We start from the raw sequence: 18,550 nt of genomic DNA, 5'->3' as shown, positions 1-18,550 counted from the left end.
ATGACTCAGCTATGTTACAGAATTCAGAATTAGTTGAATACAATGTTTGTATTTTTTCCAGGCTCTAGCCAAGCTAAAGAAGATCCCAGAGACCATCAAGGCCATCATGGAGCGGCTGGAGCCTGAGCTGAAACAGATCGTCAAGAGGTCCACCACCCAGATAGCAGACCACGCTTACCAGAGAGGAGAAAACCTGGCACAGGAGAGCCAACCCAGGTACAGGAGGGAGGCGGGGAAGATGAGGGAGGTGGATGGAAGGAGGGAGGCCAGGATGGATGGGGAGAAAGGAAGACCATGATAGCAGACCATGGCTTCCACAGACTGGAGAATAAAGAGCGAGGTTTGGTTCAGATTAGCGGAAAAATGCAGCAGATTGGAGAATAATTGATGAAGTTGGAAAAGCAGAGGGGAGAAGATAGCCATGCCTACATGAGGAGGAAACTTGGGCCAGAAAAGCATTTCTTGGTAAAGATGAAAAAGCCAATACTTTGTTATTGTAGCCTGGTAGAAAATAATAAGTAGTTGTATTAGAAATGTTTCAAAAGACAATCAATTTCAATCATAGTATCTAACCACTTTTGTTTCCCACCAGTGGAAAAATGGCCCTTAATAAAGCCACCACTTGTAATCCCCACAGTACTCAATCTATACCCAAGTCCTTTTATCAGAGTAGTTTGCCTGCTTATTTGTCTTCGCTTATATTATTATCCCCACTAGGATCAATTCCAGCCATTTTCCCTCTCTTATTCATAAATCCCTTAGTTACGCAAATGGAGTTAATCTATAAAATCTAAGACACCCGGCTCCCCTTTTCATTTCTTGTTCACCACAGAGGTCAGCACAGTTAAGAGCAAAAAAAAGAAAAGAACAAAAGATGCTAGAGAGAAAAGAGATACAATGACAGCACCTAAGAGAAGCACTTTCCTCTCAGCTGATAAGGGGAATGCTTTTTTTTTATTTTTTGCTTTTTTGTCTTTTTCTAACTCCAAGGCAGTCACTGTCTCAAGTGGTACAGTTCTGTATATTGACTTGGTTTACCTTTCTTGATAGCCAATTACCTTTTCCCCCTGCAGATTTCATCTCACTGATACAATACAGGTGGTTACGGAAACAAATATGTCAGGGATTAGTCGCAGTGGTTGGTGTTATGCGGGTGTTTTAGGTCTGTAGAGTTGAGATTGATGGCAGTAGGCAACATGTTTTGAATGCAGTCCCAGGGTGTCCATAGTCAGACAGTCAACCAGGTATGAAACACTCTATAGGCTGGGACTGTTGGGACACACTGACACACCTGCCTCAGACCATGAAAACAGATACTCTGCTGCTTTAAACCTAGACAAGCGGTGGTTAAACACACATACACACACACAAACAATTTCACATCTGCTGTGGAGGACTGCTACATTTTAAAAGCAGTCACGTCAGCTCCTGCGGACACACCTCGCGCACACACACACATACACACATACAGAGAGCAGACTTGGAAAGCGCAGGTCTCAGTCCATTGATCCTGAACCATTTAAGAGGAACGTCTTGTTTTCTGTCAGGGATGTTCTCTCAGGCCTCGTCTGCCTTCCTTCTCCTGTTGCCTGCTGAATCTCATCTGACCTCAGTGTAATAGGCCACCGTGTAGCTCATTCCCAGCTCTACTCCTTACAGATTGTTTTTAGTTTGCCTGTGTGTGTGTGTGTGTGTGTGTGTGCGTGCTTAACAATGTATTTGTGTAAGTGCATGCAGAATTGCATTTAGGTGTGCACTTAGAGGTTTGTGTGTGTGTTTGCGTTTGGATGCACCCACACCTAGTCCTGCCTATGTTCACTTCAATTTAAAGTCAAGGCTTGTTGCTATGGAAACTCCTACCAATGTACCACTTGTAGGGAATAATGGTCATGCATATTGCGCACTATATTCTATAGCACCATACACTAGCAGACAACACTTGGCACTTACAGCATATAGCGCTGTCTGTTGCTGTGATAAAATGCCCTTGAAGATGATTTTCTCATTCACGTTCTCCATGATCAGCCTCACTGTAAGCGCTTTTCAATTCTGACTCCTCTCACATCAGAAAGAGACTCCATACAGGTTCCCACTCCATGCGGCAAAGTTATTAGCATGCACCGCTGGTCTATATGAGTAGTCACATTTAAATGACATCAAATCAGACTTGTTGAACTCATTTTCCCGTTTTCATTTTTAATTACAAAAACCAGACACTCATTTCTTTTTTTTTCTTTTTTTTTTTTTTTTTGCTATATAGGAGAACTTTGCTAATCTGAACCCCTTGGGAAGAGCATTAGTTCAAAGTAAAGTAAGTGCTTGAATGACCAAAGTAGATTAAAATAAAAGGCAAAGTACTTTAAATCCCATTTAGAAAGCACCACAGTCACATGTAATTAAGTCATATGTCAATCTTTTGTATTGAACATTTCATTTATTTTACCGGTCAGTTCTGAAGTCTGAGGTTTGCCGTGAATGTGGTTCTACAATATGTCCATTTGTGTATTGCTGTGGGATAACCTGGCACACTCAATATTTGTAATGGGTACCTTGAACGCCCATTAGTGGGCTACAGTATAGTTTTCTGTGATTGACAACCAACCCAATACTAATTGTACTGACATGTTAAACTCCACCCATCTTGTGCACCAAGGAGATTAACACAAACACTAGGAATATACTATTCAAACCAGGTCTTCTCAGGTCCACCATAATCCCAAAATGAAACAAACACACTCTCACACACACACACACACACACACACACACACACACACACACACACACACACACACACACACATAGAGTCAGTCAGTCAGTCAGTCAGTGACTGTTTGACCACGTGCAAGCTCCATCCTCTCTCTCCCTACTGTTCATCAGCCAGGTGTGTGTAAGCTTCGATCCTGAGGGGAAATGAGGTCTAGGGCTTCAAAGAACAGAGATGGACCTCTGCTGGGAGATAATGAGAAGAACTGGGCTGTCCTCACTTAGAGGGGGGGCTGCTTAGAGATCGAACAAAAAGGAGAGGTGACAAGGTCAGAGCAGTAAATTGTGTGAAATGTGTGCGTGTGTAAGTAAGTGTGTGTGTGTTTGCCCGTGCATGCAATGTGCACATGAACATGTATGTTTTTGTCCATATCTGAAGGTTGATGGTGACTTTGTTTGGATTGACTGCTTTTATATGGATGGAGTCGTCTGTGTTTATATATGCGAGAGACAGAGTGAGGTATACTTTCACTCGCTCAGAGGCTCGGTCTATGGCATTTCACAGCTCCTCTCTCCACCTCACGAACATCTTCCATTCACCGAGTTATAGCTCATAGTGATTTGTGCCCCCTTTCCTCTCCATTAATAACATTTACTCTCTGCTACTGCCAGTGTAGTGACAGACAGCCAACCAAAATGCCCCCTAGTGAAACATCCATCTCCCCTCTACATTATCCTCATACCTTGCCAAGAAACCTTGGCCACCTACCAAAACTTTTAGCATGCTTTCTTTCCTTGCAACCTTTAAATAGGTGATAATTTGTATGGACTTTGATGAGGTACGGGCTCAGATGGTTGTAGGCAGCCATATCCTTGATGGCCTGGAACCTGAGCCTTATTCTGGATAGCAGTACAGACTTTTTCACCCCAAATATTTCCAGCTTGTGGTGATTTTTTTTTATACAGCTAGGTGAGCAGTCAACTTGCCTCAGATTTTTTTCTTGGGAACACTTGAGGTACCAACTCTGGACCCCAGAGGTTCAGATTTTGAACGTCATCAGTTCCTCTAGGTGTGTTATATCAAAGAGTGTAAATGTTTCATGAAAAGAGTGGGCAGCCATAATAAGCGGTGGGAACAATTGTTTTCTTGTTTGTAGTTGCTAGTAGATAAACATGTGCCCATTTCCCACAATGTAGAGTCACTTGTAAATAATATGCATGAATCTTGTGCATTTGAATTGATATTCAAAGTTTTACGCATAAGCTGTTCTACGTCAATAGAAAGCAAGTGGGCCCATAGGTTATTAATATTATGAGTATGTCTGTAGACCAAGGGGACTTGTTCCAATATCAAGGAGTTATGCTATAGCAGATGTAGCTCACGTACCCCTCTAGTGCCTGTGAGTCGAGTGTGTCTGGCTTCACTCCTGGGGTGAAATTAGATGTCTGGATTGAAGTATAGGATAGAAATAAAAGCGTGGTCCCTCATGACCCTTCTTAGGCAGGCAGTATGTTGTAAACCCATGAAAACTGTTCAGCTGCCAAAGAAAGGAAAGATGTCTATAAATCCACATTTGCTGACACAGAGATGCGATGCATTTCCTCATTATTCTCAACTTCAGATAAGAATCGTTTCAATCCTTACTGTGTAAATAATGTCAGACGTCTCTCTACCTCCCTGAAAACAAACCTGCTCCAGATGTTCTGTCAATCCTGGAGGACTTGCACACTTCCACAGATGCTGTTAATTGTTGTGAGAAACAGCTGCCTGTGGTGCGTCGGGGACTTCATCCTGCCAATATCCCTAACTGTTTAGCTGGAGTCACTCGGAAAAAAGGGTTTGCTCACAATGCCTGTTAAAGGTTCACTTTGAAATTTTTGTTTTGTTTACTCAACTGCAGGTGGAGAGAAAACAATTTAGCATGTGTATTAACAACAAATATGTTGCGATGTTTGGTTTCAATCAACCTTCTACTGCTTGCAAAGGAGTTGAGGGACACATTGTGACGGCTGGACAAAGCTACACTACATATTGATGAATATCAAGGCTAAATCCTAATCGCAGCGGCATGGGTTCGAATCCGGCTTGTGCCCTTTGCTGCATGTTATCCCCTCTCTCTCTGCCCTGTCTTTACTCTGTCTTTCCACTGTGACTATCCAGTAAAGCAGAAATGCCCAAAAAAAAATATCTTAAAAAAAAATGGCAGAGGAGGGTATGACCAATATTAGACAAACAATTTGTATATACTTGATCACTAGTGTGCTTATATGAACTCTAGTACCTTCACTAAAATGAAGTGCACACTCACTGGCACTGGTACACCGGATACTCATTCAGACACAACTAATGTAGCCTGTGTTCCCTCTTTACTTTCCCTCTTTACTTTGAAAGCTTTGTCCTTGTGTGATTGAAACTTGCACTGAAGTGCTAGACTGAAAAGCGGGGTCCATATGAAAGCATTAGCATAGATGAGGCAACTGTGAGTGGTCAATCTAGAACGTAGCACTCAGATCAAGCGGAAGGTCAGTTTGGTTCTGGCTGTGCTTTTTCCTTCAGCCAGTGCCATTTAGAACTAATGAGAGTAGCTGTTCTGTTGAGTCCAAGTGGGCCGGTGCACTGTTGCCATATTTTCCAGTAGCCAAGCCAAGTGCTGGATTGTGATGGCAGGCTAGGCAGCTGTGAGTGTCTGCTGAATAGGACAGTGTGAATAAAAACCTGGAACTGCAAAATCTAATGGGTAATGTGTAAGTCAATAGTGATTTTATTAGGTAGAATTATCTATCTGTTAATTCCCTCTTTGTCCGCAGGTTAGTTTTAATTTTACATATCACAGATTCTCCCAAGTTATTGGAAGTATTAGGCCATGCTGCGACCTGCCTGTTTGTGACTTGCCTGTTACCTTGCATGACTTTCCATTCTCTTTCATTTTTATACATCTCCAATAAGTGGTCTGTTTTTACCCAAATGACTGCTGCTGACTAGATGTTTCGTGTTTGTCGCAGCATCATTAGTAAACCATGGATACTGCCATGCATCAAAGACCAGTGGGGCAGCCATTTCTGTTTAACTGGTGCGTCTGGCACCAGTTAATACCACACTCCACTTGTTTTGCCCATTCTAATTTTCTGCTTTGTATAGCAAACCATGGCCAAGTGATTCATTCTAGGAGCTATCTGTTTTCTTAAATGGGGGAGTTCAACTAATAAACTGCCTAGTGAGAGTCGTGTATGTTGGGTCTATCTCTTAGCTGTTGGATCATGATAAACTAGATTCTAGTTTAGACCATGGAATAAATGCTTGGGAAATAAGTATTGCATTTCAAAAATATTTTGGGGGGTGATTTTTGGGGTGATTTGGGGATCCTGACAGTGAAAAAGTGTGTCATATTATTTTGTTATTTCTATTAAATATCACTTTGACTCACAACTCATAAGTTTATCTCTACCCTACCTCCATCCCTCCTTTCCTCCTTCCCTTTTTTGCCCTCATCCTCCCTCCCTTTCTGCTCTATCTGGCTCCCTCTGCAGGCTGCTGCTGGAACTGCTGGAGCTGCTGTTTGATAAGTTCAAGGCGGTGGCCCAGGCTCACAGTGTGGTGCTGGCCCACCTGCAGCAGATCGTGGTGCAGTCCCCGGGCGGGGCCCACGAGGAGGGCATCAAGCTCTACGAGCAGGCCGACGTCTCTGCCAAGATCCAGACAGTGCTACAGGTCAGATGTTGGGCAATACATTTGCAACAGTGATAGAGACAATGTACTTAGACCGGGAATGTATGTGCTCAGGATACTGTAAGGTGGTAAAAGAACTTGGCAAATGGCCATTTTACGAACAGCTGCACACACACACAAGATGGAACTGTAAAAAAATAAACTATAAAACTAAAAAGATTAAATAAAGATGAAACTTTAATGATCCCCACAGGGAAAATGAGTTACACAAAGCAAACGTTCTTTTCTCATTTCAATCAGTTCAATTCATATAGATTAATCCTTCTGTGAGCAAAGACAAAGTGAGCCTATATTCATGAAATACTGCATTGTTCTCTTTTAGTGTCCATTAGATTTACCATTGCTACAAGTATCCGTACAGAAGCAAGTGGCAGCACTTCACCTTACCATAAATCTCACCATTGACGTCCTCATTGTGAACTCTGGATTGTTTGTGTTGTGTTCCCTCACTGGCATACCCCGAGGCTTCTTATTTTTCATCCTCTGCCCTGGAGATTTGTTTCCCCTTGATTTATTTTCCACCCAGCACTTTGCTTAAAACCCCGGATTTAATTCACCTTCTCACACAGTAAATTAATCAGCAGAGAAACTGGCAGTGATGTGATGGATGGCATTCAATCCGTCAGCAAGAAGTAGCGAGAGAAAAAGACACAGGAAGCTTGATTGCTTGGTTTAATTTTAGGTTCTTTAATTGGCGTGTATTTATGCCCGGTTCTTGCTCCCTGCTCCGGTTTGATTGGTTGAGGAGATGAGCAGCTGTTGAGCTGACCTATGGCAGATCTCTGAGGAAAATCCGTGGCAGTCAGTGCTCGCAAAGCACGCAGTGTGTGTGTGTGTGTGTGTGTGTGTGTGTTTCTCTGTCTTTCTCTCTGCCTCATTCTACCTGATGCTTCCTTGTTTTCTCAGACTTATTTTAATGACTTTAACCTTTGTCATTGTTCTGAATCATCACTCGTGTTCTTCAGTTTACAGCCACTCTTGTTTCTTTAAATTTGCCAGAGTGCATGATTCTGTTGAAGAGGATGAGCAGCTTCATTTTTAGTTGTATCAACAGTTCTTCCTCACCTATGTAATGTATATGATAAATATAAGTATATAAATGTATAAGATAAATACAAACTTGATATATGTTTCTCTCAAATAGGGCAAATAGGGACTTTTTTTGCTTACAGGCCACAATGGATCGTAAATCCAAAAATTTACTTCTACCAGTTTTTCTTAGAATAGAATAGCACATCCAAACGATGACTGATTACCTGCCAAAGTGGCTTTACCAGCATCTTGTTGCTGGCTGTCGTTCGTGTCCCACATGAATATCCAGTCAATGGCAATAATAAAAAAAATAGAGACTAAACTAATGTTATGTCACAGTCAGATGCACATAATGATGGATTTCTCTGCAGTATGTACAATGAGAGTATATGTAGTATTCACAGGGGCAGGAAAAAGGGAGGTGGTCCAAATTTGTTTTTTTTCTTTTCTGTGCTCTGCTTCTCTCCCTCTTTTTATTTAGTAGCCTCATTTCCTGCATCTTCATGTTAAGTCACATTCCAGCTTTCTTCAACTACTGGAGCCATAAATAGAGGGAAATGAGCAAAGAGGAGGAGGAAAGATTAGATGCAAATCTCAGGGAGGGCAGAGAGGAGTGGAATGGTGCAGGTTGGTACTGAGTAAATGGGCTTGACATCACTGAATCAACTAGGCGGCCAAGGAGTCTGACCTTGACTTTGAATCAGTCTCTCTTTCTTCTCTCTCTCTCTATCCATCTCCCTCTCTCTTGCTCTCTATTTCTCTCTCTCTCTCTCTGCCTGTCTCGCTCTTAGCCTTTCTCTCGGTCTCTGTCTCTCTATCTCCATTTCTCTCTCTGCCTCTCTCTCTCTCTCTCTCTCATTTTCTGTCTCTCTCTCTCTCATTTTCTGTCTGCCCATATTTCTGTCTCTTTATGCCACTTCTATTTTGACCCCCCCTCTTTCTGTTTCTATTTGGCTTCCCCTTATAAACACAAAAGCATCGCTGCCTTGCCAACTGTTGCTAAGGTTGCCTTCTGCTCTTTGCCACTGCAGAGAGTTTCGCCTTGCAGGCGAATTTAGCAAAAGTTATCTTTAGGGATGGACACTGTTTTAATGAGCATTGACTACCAGGGAACTGTAGGGGAGGCAGGGGGGTGTGTGCATGTGTGTGTGTACCTGTGTGTTTTTTTTCCAGTTGGCATACATGGATGCTTGACTGCAGGAGTGTTTAAGTGTATGTATGTGTGTGTCTGTGAGGGTGCGACTGTGTGTAGGCATGTACTGTAATAGCTGTGCTGTACCAGTGCAGTAATAGAAGGCATTAAGCCATTCCCCAGCATGTGACCACTGCCAACAACCGGTTGCCAGGGGCTCCACGCTCCCCTGTCTTTGCGATGTGAGATAATGTAATCTCTTGATGAGAATACTCATTATGTGAAATGAGGTTTTCTTATTCACTCACTCGTGTTATTATTTCCTGGCCGATTGTATCTATATGAAAGTCTCTCGTCCATCCCGCCCTCTCTCTCTCCATTTCTCCCCCATCTCTCGCTTGTTCTTTCTTCTTTCTGTCTTACTTTCCGTTTCCATTTCCCTTTCTCCTTCCTTTCTCAGCATCTTTCCTGCTGTCTCTTTAATACAGTCTCTCATTCTCCCAATACCTTCTGCATGCCCCTCTCACTCCTTGTAATTTCCTTCTTAATCTCATTATCTTGCTTTCTTTCTCTCTCCTAACTCCCACACTCCCTTCCAACCCTTTCCTTCACCCCACTCTGTCTTGGAGAGTCACAGATCAACAATGAGAGAAATTAAATTCCTACTGCTCCCACAGTGCCTGTGTTGAATTTTATTGGATACTGAGCCTGTTCTCATCTCATCCCACACAGTGACAGGATCCTAGTCATGTACCTGCAGGGGATTTGGTCAATATATATTATTGGTCCCTAATCATGCATCTCTCTAGTTGATTTGTCAGACAGCAAAAGATGAATTTTCCGAGCAGTAGTTCACTGTTACAGACAAGTCATGCTGTTTAAAAGTTGCACTTCTATAATTGGTGTAAAGGCGTGAACAAAGAAATGATTCCCACAGGGTTTGACGATACCTTGGCATCTTGTTAACACAGTTTGGACAACGACAAGTAGCTTCCTGGTAGCATCTGCAAGATAACTTAACACGTTGATGATGAAGATCTGTCTAGATGTTGCTGGTGCCCAGTTGGGTGGATTGAGGAGGGTGTCATCTTATTATCATCTTAACTGTTGCAGCTTGTTAAAGGTTTTTTTGTCCATCTTGTTCTTACTCACTTGGAAACCTATGTTTTGGTGCCATCTTTTTCCCCCTTTTAGAGTTAAATCATTTGAATCCCCACCTGTCTTAATCCTCCTGCTTATTGCAGTTCACGTTTGACATGTACAGAAACCTCTTGGCAAGTGTTATTTTCCCCCGCTTTGAGAGGTGGAGAAACCAGGCTGACCTTTCCACATGACATGCCAGCAGACAGATGCAAGAGCCGACAGAAACACGGGGGGCAGCCAGTTACAAGGCCTTGGCAGAGAAACGCCATACATCGATGTGCGACTGAAGCCCAGCAAGGCACAGAATGGGGAGTCTATAAACGAGCGTTTGAAAGTCAAGGCCCGTGTAGTGGTTGTAATCCCTCTTCAGAAATGCTGGAGATGCTTCTCCTGTGTGTTTATTTCAGTGTGGATGTATTGATTCAAGACATGAAAGACTGGGTGATAATCAGCAGTATTGGTGCTGGATGAAGTGTTATAACATCACTTTATATTTTTTAAGAGTGGCTTTCTGTAGAGAATGTGTGAGTAAAGCTATTGATTATTCACACCATTATTGAATTTAAATTCTAAGCGTGCACCACTTCTTGCTTTTGCTGCTCTCTCTATCTCTCTCTCTACAACTGTCCTTTTTTCCCTTCTCCATCAAAAACTGTCCTGTTCTTGAAAGCATTCTATGCTTTTTCAAAGGAATCACAGTGAGTGGAATCTCTGTATATCCGGTAATGTTTGATACGCTTCTCTTTCTTCCCCAAAACATGTGCTATAGCAGCATCACACAAAAAAGAAAATCTGTCACTCTGACAGGTTTAGTGTGTTGTTCTTTGAGTTAAAATGTTAGTCAAAACAACATTACGTGCCCTGTAAAATAATCCAGAAGATTCCTTTGAATCATTAATGAGAAGGTAGTCACCAATGCACTATCAGGTAATTGGGGAACATAGTTCATACAAGATCACAGTTCATAAGCCCCTCCATGCATCCTTCATTAAGACCACCCAGTGGGAGTGTGTTAATTGATCTGTATTTGGCATGGCGTGTCGCCGTGCTATCAACACCCATCACCCTTTGACCTTGTCGGGCGTTCAGTTTGAGGCGTGTTGGTTAGTTAATTATCTCGCCATTTGCGCTTTCTGCGGCGATTCGTGGCTGGGGTGACTGCTTGCCACGTCCGTTGTCCGCTGCGAGTGTGTGACCAGAGTGCAGATCACACTTTTAATGAGTGTCTTCCAGACAAGAAACTTCGAGTCTGCATTCAAAAATATGGATAGATGCTGACTATCTGCTTTCTGAAAGAACTGATCCCTAGATCACACAAACTTCACCAGAGTACTCAAACTTGTGCTTTATCAACAATTTCAATATTGTGTCAAGAGATAAAAAAGCTAGCAGCAGGGGTTGAACTTTTTTGATGTGGGCTCCGAATAAAGAGTACAATTTTGAAAAGAAAGCTATGATAAGGTTTAAGTTTAGGTGACTGTCGCTGCTTTGAGATATGCCTTCTGACACTTAATACTAAAGTCCTCTCTCCTTCAGGGCTGTGATTTTTCAGGGTTTTTGTGGGATTACAGTTTTTTTTAACTCACTGCTCCCATTCATTTCTAATGGAACGTTCTAGTTTCTCCTTTTTCCTTTTATGTGTTCCTTATCACATCCATGCTCCTTCTCTCTCTTTGCAGATACAGGCCAGAGCCTAAAGCTTAGTCCAACTCTGTACTTAATAAATAAATCATCTCCATTGCCAATAGATTAACCAAGACAAAGGAGAGGTGTTATGTGTGTGCCAGAAATATATAAATATACAAGGGGCTTAAATATGCAGGGCCTTCTCTCGACTCATCAACAGAGTGAAAACGAGGCGAATAGAACTGCCAGGGAGCAGCCAGAAGACAATGATCGCTTTTAATTAGATATGAAGCACAGACATTGCCACGTTGTTCTCGCCCAACATTTTAATCAATGTGTCACATTTATTCCGCCCTCCAAAGCGCTGTCATATTTACATATCTCTGGAGCGCAGTGAAATCTAGCATATCGACGGTGTCGGAAAGTGTCTCCTCTCCGAGCTCTGCCCCCTCCCCCTACAACTAGCAGTATATCTCGGATGAATCACACGTTTTCAGGCTGGACATTCAAGTATCACACTCACAGGAGACTCAAATGCTGATGTTGTTCTTTGCAACCAATGCATTTACATGTTGATTCAGTCTTCTGTCTCTGTGTTATAATAGGACCTAGCTCTATGAATGTCATTTTGACTATAACTTCAGTAACCTAACTCTTCAGATTTCATCTATATCCATGCAGGTACAGGTGTTATAACATGGTCACATCTACAGCAGTCAGCTTTCAATCAGAGAATACAAGGTTTCTGTTAACCTCAAACGGAACGGAAATATGGGTTAGAGAGAGCTTTTTTGATGCCAATTTAATAATAATCTCAGGTTTTTATATATCAGTCAATATCATGATATAGTGTATGTTATAGTTGAAATGAAATTCTGAGTTCAGCAGATAAAGATTATTCATTACTTTGATTGGGCTCAGATACAGATAGAGTTGTTTTTCTTTTAACTTAAGGGTAAACTTGATGGTAAATTAAGTTAATATAGAATTTAAACGGTCAATGTTTGACAGTAATTGTCTGCAGGTCACATGTCTGCAATGTCTGTAGTTGGTCTATCCATTCTGTGCTCTTCTTTGCTCTTCTGTGTGGGTGTTTTTGTGTGTAGTCTAAGTATGATCTTAGCTTCTGGAATAACTCATATCCTTCCCATTTGGCTATCACATTAACGTAAAAAGCAAACTTATTATTGAGGATAGTGTCCAGAGAAACACTATTGCCGTCACACTGCCTCTGTCTCCTTTATTCTAAACAAAAAAAAAAAGCCAATGTTTTGACATCAAAACAACTTGAGGACAAAGCAAGGACACAGCGATGAATAAAATAGGTTTCAGTGAACATGCAGGCACATCTTCTTTTCCACCGTCAACAAGATAGCCTTCAAAAGATTGACTAGATGTGGTACGCTCCAGGTGGGAACCCCCACTGGTTAGCGGTAGTTTGGTGCTGAGGGAGTGGTTGTGGCTGAAGTTCTTCTGAAAAAAGGAAGGTCATTGAAGTTTCTGGAACACGATCAATACAGGGTGTACACAGAACCCTTTTTTTGACGGCCAAGGACGCTTTTGGCTTCAACTTCAAGCAAGCAGCAAGGGCTATCAGTCAATAACTTTTGCGACAAGACACCAGCCAGGGGATTTAGTGGAAAAACAAAGAACCGATTTCAAGAAAGCCTTGAGAAGGAAACAAAGTGTTGTGATTGTTCTCTCGGCTGCTTTTAAGATGACTTGATGGGGAACAAAGGATGGAAAGGAGGAAGGGAAAAATAAAGTGATATTTAATCCTTTCATTTTAGCTAATTGACTGCTGAGTTCATCCAATCACAAGTGTTCACCTGCAAGTCTTTCAGTGCTGCTTTCCATTAATTGCACTGATTTGTTGGGTGTTAGGGCCATAATGGAGAGAATGGAAGATGAGCACATGCACCCTCTTCTTCCAGCACAAAGGCTGACATCAGGACACTGGGTTGGCGAGAGATAGAGGGAGCGCTGATAATGAATTACAAAGGCACACTTCCATGAAGCTTTTCCCCTTGGTTAATAGAACTTAGCACTCAGCCCAGTGGGCTGATTTAAGTTTGGGACGAGACCCAAGCCACTCAAGTGCAGTATGAGGTTTGTTGATAGAAATACATTGAATAGTTGTGGTGGAAGTGATTGTCTTTGTCAGGGCCAGGGGAGCCCTTGAGAAAAACACACGCGCCCACTCGTACACACATCACACACACAAACACACAATACTGAGTTGATAAGAACTGTCCAGCTCGGTCTTATCTGGTGTGAAGAGCCATTTGGCATTTCTCACATCTTTACACACCACCCCTTTTTTTCCCCATGCGCTCTTTCACAGATGCACCCATGAATATTGATTTTCAGAGCGTTAAAATGGCCCACTTCCTCCCTTCCCATCTCTCGATCAAGTCTGTAATCTTGGAGTGTGGGCAGAGATACAATGTAAAGTTTTAGTGGAAGCACAGAGATGCCGTCCCAGCCGAATGATCAAGATCTAGGTATGCTGTAGAAGCTGCTAAGAACTATGCTTATGCAGGATTTTTATCCTGATCTTCAAAAAAAAAATGGGGGTCATGCATTTTCACCATAATCAACTCCAGTTAGCCTGTCCCACATAATGTTAGAAGATCGGGTGAAAAAGCTGATTCTTCTCAGGGCACACTGAGCAAACTTAACCTGGGTCAGCAACTTTGGAACTTAAGTAGCTCAAGAAATATGCAAGAATCTTTACAGTATTTTTCCAACCAAAGAGACAGGAGTTTGTTTCTACCTGGTACCAGTCAGTCACGCCGACTGAGGTTTGTGTCAGTGATTGTGGCATTCTCATCCTGACAATACCGGGCCAATCTGTGGTCTCTGCATGAGGCTTTTTAGCCAGGGATGAGCGGAGCTGGGCCTTTCTCTGTCTACTCTGTCATAGGACTCTAAAGCATCTAGAAGGCTGGTGGTTACGCTACATGACATGCGTTTCCTGCACATGGTTTGTGTCTACCTGTGAAAAGACATCCTGGCAAAGAGAGAGATGCTTGCCTAAAATATCTGTGGGGTGCACTGATGCTGTATAGCGCCGAGTTACTGTACATTAGACACTAAAATGCAGAAATGGTTTGGTTATATGGGAAGGAATTCAATCTCATGTGAGGCTTGTGTGGGTCAGGGACAGGACAGGACAGGAATTTAGCTTGATTAAATATTTAGGTTTCTTTAGCAACTTATTTTCTTGGCTACTTTAAGCAGTAAAGCTACTTTGAGAGATTGACATGATTAGCAGCAGCCAGCACTTTTTTTAATCATTCAACATTATTGGCCATTGACTGTGCTACCTTTTACTCAAAAAGGGTTGCCTTTTGATACAATGCACTGCCAAGAGATTCACACTATGAATCAGTCACAAAGAGAGATGTACAGAAGCATTCATTCAATTGAATCTGAGTGTTTGATATGGGGAAGGAACATACAGAGTATTATTTTGATGTTTTCATTCATAAGCATCATAAAGTACCTCTGCCAGTGTCACTTAAGTGTGTCTTAGGATGCCATTTGGTGCCGTTCCTTCGTTTTAGTCACTTGGTTTGTCTAGCTTTTACAGTGACGGGGCTTTTGTGTATGTATGTTTTTCATATATTTATGTGTTCACAACAGAGATTTATGAAACCTGTGGCTATGTAATGACTGTTTGAATGTATTTGATCCGGATATGTCTGAGTGGAGGAGCATGATTTCATTTAGAGGCATGACTTTCAAGAAAAAATGGGAGTACTGTAGACCACTGAATTTGTTTGTTTGTGTCACATGTGAATCTTTGCTCTGTTGCTTTGCTGTGGTGCTTGGCTCTGGGTGCAGTGACTGGGGCAGCTCTTTGTTTTGGCAGCTGTGATAATGCTGCTGTTCATCATCCCTAAGCTGGCTGTGACAGAAGGACCTCTCGCTCTCTGGCTCGCTTGCTTTCTCTCTCTCTTTCTTTCTTTATTCTGTATACTTTTCTACTCATGCCCGGTTTCCAATATGTGCCCATGTATCTCTCTCCTTCTCTCTTTCCCTCTTTCTCTGTCTTTCCATCAGTTCTTTCTGTCCTTTTTCTGCCTGTTCTCTATTGCCAGCCTAGGCCTAATTTCTGTTTCTACCTGTCTCGTTCTCACTTTCACTCTTTCTGTCCTCCCTCTCTTCATTCTCTCCTACACTCACGTCTCTCCTGGTTCCACCAGTGTTGGCTCAACTGAAGCTAGTGTCCCCCAGTGTCGGTATCTCTTTGTCGCTGTGTGAGGTGTGCCTCACTAATGAGCTGCCTGGCCACACAAAGGTGACAGTAATAAGATCTAATATAACCAGGAAAAAGGCCCTGTCAAAGAGAGATGGACTATTGCTGGAGTAAAGGTGATTTTAATAAGATTTAACGTGCTTGACCTGATGGGGAGGAGGGAAGAGGAAGGGGAGATCATCCTGTGCATTGATGGAGACACACACACTCAACCATGTCATATAGTGCTCATGCGCACACATAAATATACTGTTTCAAAAATAGATGTCTAATTAATTAAATATAGTGGTTGACGTGTTGGAAGGCACACGTGCAGCTATGAGGAAGGGAGAGGATAACTCCCTAGTAACTGTTTACTGTTACTAGGCATCACATTACTAGACATAATTTAAATTGGCTGTCTCCTAAGAGAAACTAAAGCAGATTCTTGACAAACAAGGATAAGGGCTTCAACTTTTGAAATTGTTCTCTGTTGTTGCTCTTTATAATTAGTTTACACAGTGCACAATGAGATTGAAAAATATTTAGTCAAAATGTCATCTTATCAACTTAGAACAAGAAAAAGTATGAATTTGCCAGTTTGACTTTACAGCAAAGCAACTTTGTTAGGACCAATAGAGCACTTGTTGCCAAGGCAGCTTTGTGATGGCTAAAGAAATAATTGGGCTGCTTTGAGGTGATGGCAGCGAAAACGTCTCTTTGCTAAGGAGTTATTAGCTCTGGCTGCTGATTGGAGATAGAGTAGTGAGATGATCTACCTCTTCTAAAGGCTTGTGCCCTTGCCAAAGCTGGTAGGAGACCCCTTAAATAGAGGTAGGGCAACCTAGAGGGTAGTCATAACCACACTTTTTAACTTCACTGAGAGGTCTTAAGTCAGCAACAACTGTCATTTAACGTATTATTTATCTTTCATTGGTCTCTTTCTTGCCTTCCCTCTTTCCCTTACTAACTTCCTTTTCTATTTCCCTCACTCTTTTCTTTTTACTCCCTCCTCTGTTTAGCATTCTGTTCAGTATTCTGTCTCCACCTCTAATCCTTTGCTCTTCCTCTCCCCCACGACTCTTCCCCACGTCTATCTCTCCTTCCTTCCTTCCTTCCTTCTGTCTCACTTCCTCCCTCTCTCATCTCTCTCTCTCCCTCTCTCTTTCTCTCTGTCCTAGCAGTCCAGTTAATTGCCTCCAAAGTTCACTCTGTCTCTGGGCTAATGCAATTTAAGTAGGGTCGGAGCCCCTTCATCAGCCCAGCGCTGGCATTTCATTAAGTCTGCTGTGGCGTTAGCTTGCTAGCAAGTGGGGGCTTCGCTCCATCAGCTCATCATTAGTAATTAATACACTGATAGGATTAGCTGCAGCACGAGGCTAGTGGCAAGTGGAGGCCCTGGTGTTGCCAGTTGGGGAGGGCGGGTGTGATGGGGGCTGGAGCAGTGACTGTGATGAGGGGAAGTGCGTGTGTGTGTGTGTTGTGTGAGAGTGACTGCTGTATGTATTTGGTGGAAGAGTGTGTGCATGTGTTTAGCATATTTGCATGACTATTTATGACCAAACGCCATGAACCCAGGCTCATGTAACCCATTTTAAATCAGAAAAGGTTTGATATATACACACACGCTCACACGCACACGCACACGCACACACACACACACACACGCACGCACACATACACACACACACACACACACAATCCAGCACGCTTACCCTCCTGATCGGCAGTGAAGGATTCTGGTCCGTGTAGTTTCCCAGTGAAGAGCCTACGGCCCCTCTGCAGTTGGGTGTTGACAGCCAGTGGGCCTTCGAGGGCTGGAGGGGGCCCCTTCAGTCTGGAGGGAGATCTGGGCAAAAACCATCAGCAGGGAGACAAACCAGCTGCTTTCCAAAATTCACTATTTAACCACTAACTTTGATTTTCACAATAGAAGTGTCTGGTAGAGTACAGTAGACAGACGTGGGGTCCGGGGACCACCAGGGGTCCATGAGGGGGCTCCAGGGGGTCCCCACCCAAATTGATGAATTGTTAAACTTCACCATTATTTAATTTACAAGAAGTTAACACAATTAGAGAATGCAGAAGAATGATTGTTTTGATCATAGTTTCACTGTTATCTCTCTACCTACAATACAGGTAGTCATGGAATTCTATACAAAATCATATCTGACAATAAAAATATTCTCAGATTTGGGTCCGAGAGAAAAAACCTTCAATCAAATGGGGGTCTGTGGCACTAATGTGTACTAAATTAGGGGTCCTTGATAGGGATGTGCGCGATTAGTCGACTAGTCGATAGTCGACGTTTCTACCCTCGCTACTCGGCACCAGAAATACTAGTCGGTTAAACTAATTATTAATTATGTACAACACTGGTTAACTGTTGCGTCTAAGATGTTACGTGCCTGCCACTAACCGGGGCTGCAGCCCCTGCAGGCGGTTATGCCCAGATGTAAACCAGCGAGGTGGAAAGTGGGACCGGACAGAGATGACATCTCGTAAAACCAGCGCGGTTTGGCAGTATTTTGATCTAGAAAAGGAAAGTAAGATGGCTATAGAGAGTCCGTTGATCAAGATGAGCTGGAGCGCTACTGGATGGAAACCTGTATCCCACCTAACGAAGATCCACTTGTGTGGTGGTACGGGAAGACGCAACGCTTTCCAAAACTATGCCGGCTTGCAATTCGCTATCTCTGCGTGCCTGTAACATCTGTGCCAGCTGAGAAAGTTTTTTCATCTGCTGGACTTATTGTTAATAGACTGAGGTCTCGCCTTTCACCCGAACATGTTGACATGTTGATTTCGCTGAACAAAAATGTTTCGTCAGTTGAGTAAGTAGTGCCACACATTTCAGCGGCAATTTATTTATTTTAAATGTTATTTGTTAACTTTTATTTAGTGAGTTGTCATGTAATGTGCAATGTTCATAATAAACAACG

General features: G+C 42.6%; 1 protein-coding gene across 1 annotated transcript in view; it reads left to right on the top strand.

The window, feature by feature from the left end:
* The window catches only part of LOC139644376 (exocyst complex component 4-like), a gene marked incomplete at its 3' end in the record, with an annotated part of 99,460 nt that overhangs the window by 14,640 nt on the left and 66,270 nt on the right, over window positions 1-18,550 (top strand). Inside the window, exons 7-8 of the mRNA XM_071519739.1 lie at window positions 62-216; window positions 6,234-6,414. Of these exons, the coding sequence (XP_071375840.1) occupies window positions 62-216; window positions 6,234-6,414 (336 nt within the window). The remainder of the gene's footprint in view (window positions 1-61; window positions 217-6,233; window positions 6,415-18,550) is intronic.

Source organism: Centroberyx affinis, unplaced genomic scaffold, assembly GCF_046629955.1.
Source record: "Centroberyx affinis isolate AG114_WGS23_722 - 3 ecotype Tasmania unplaced genomic scaffold, CSIRO-AGI_Caff_v1 ptg000729l_1, whole genome shotgun sequence".
Lineage (NCBI taxonomy): Eukaryota > Metazoa > Chordata > Actinopteri > Beryciformes > Berycidae > Centroberyx > Centroberyx affinis.
This window is presented reverse-complemented; position numbering and strand designations above follow the sequence as displayed.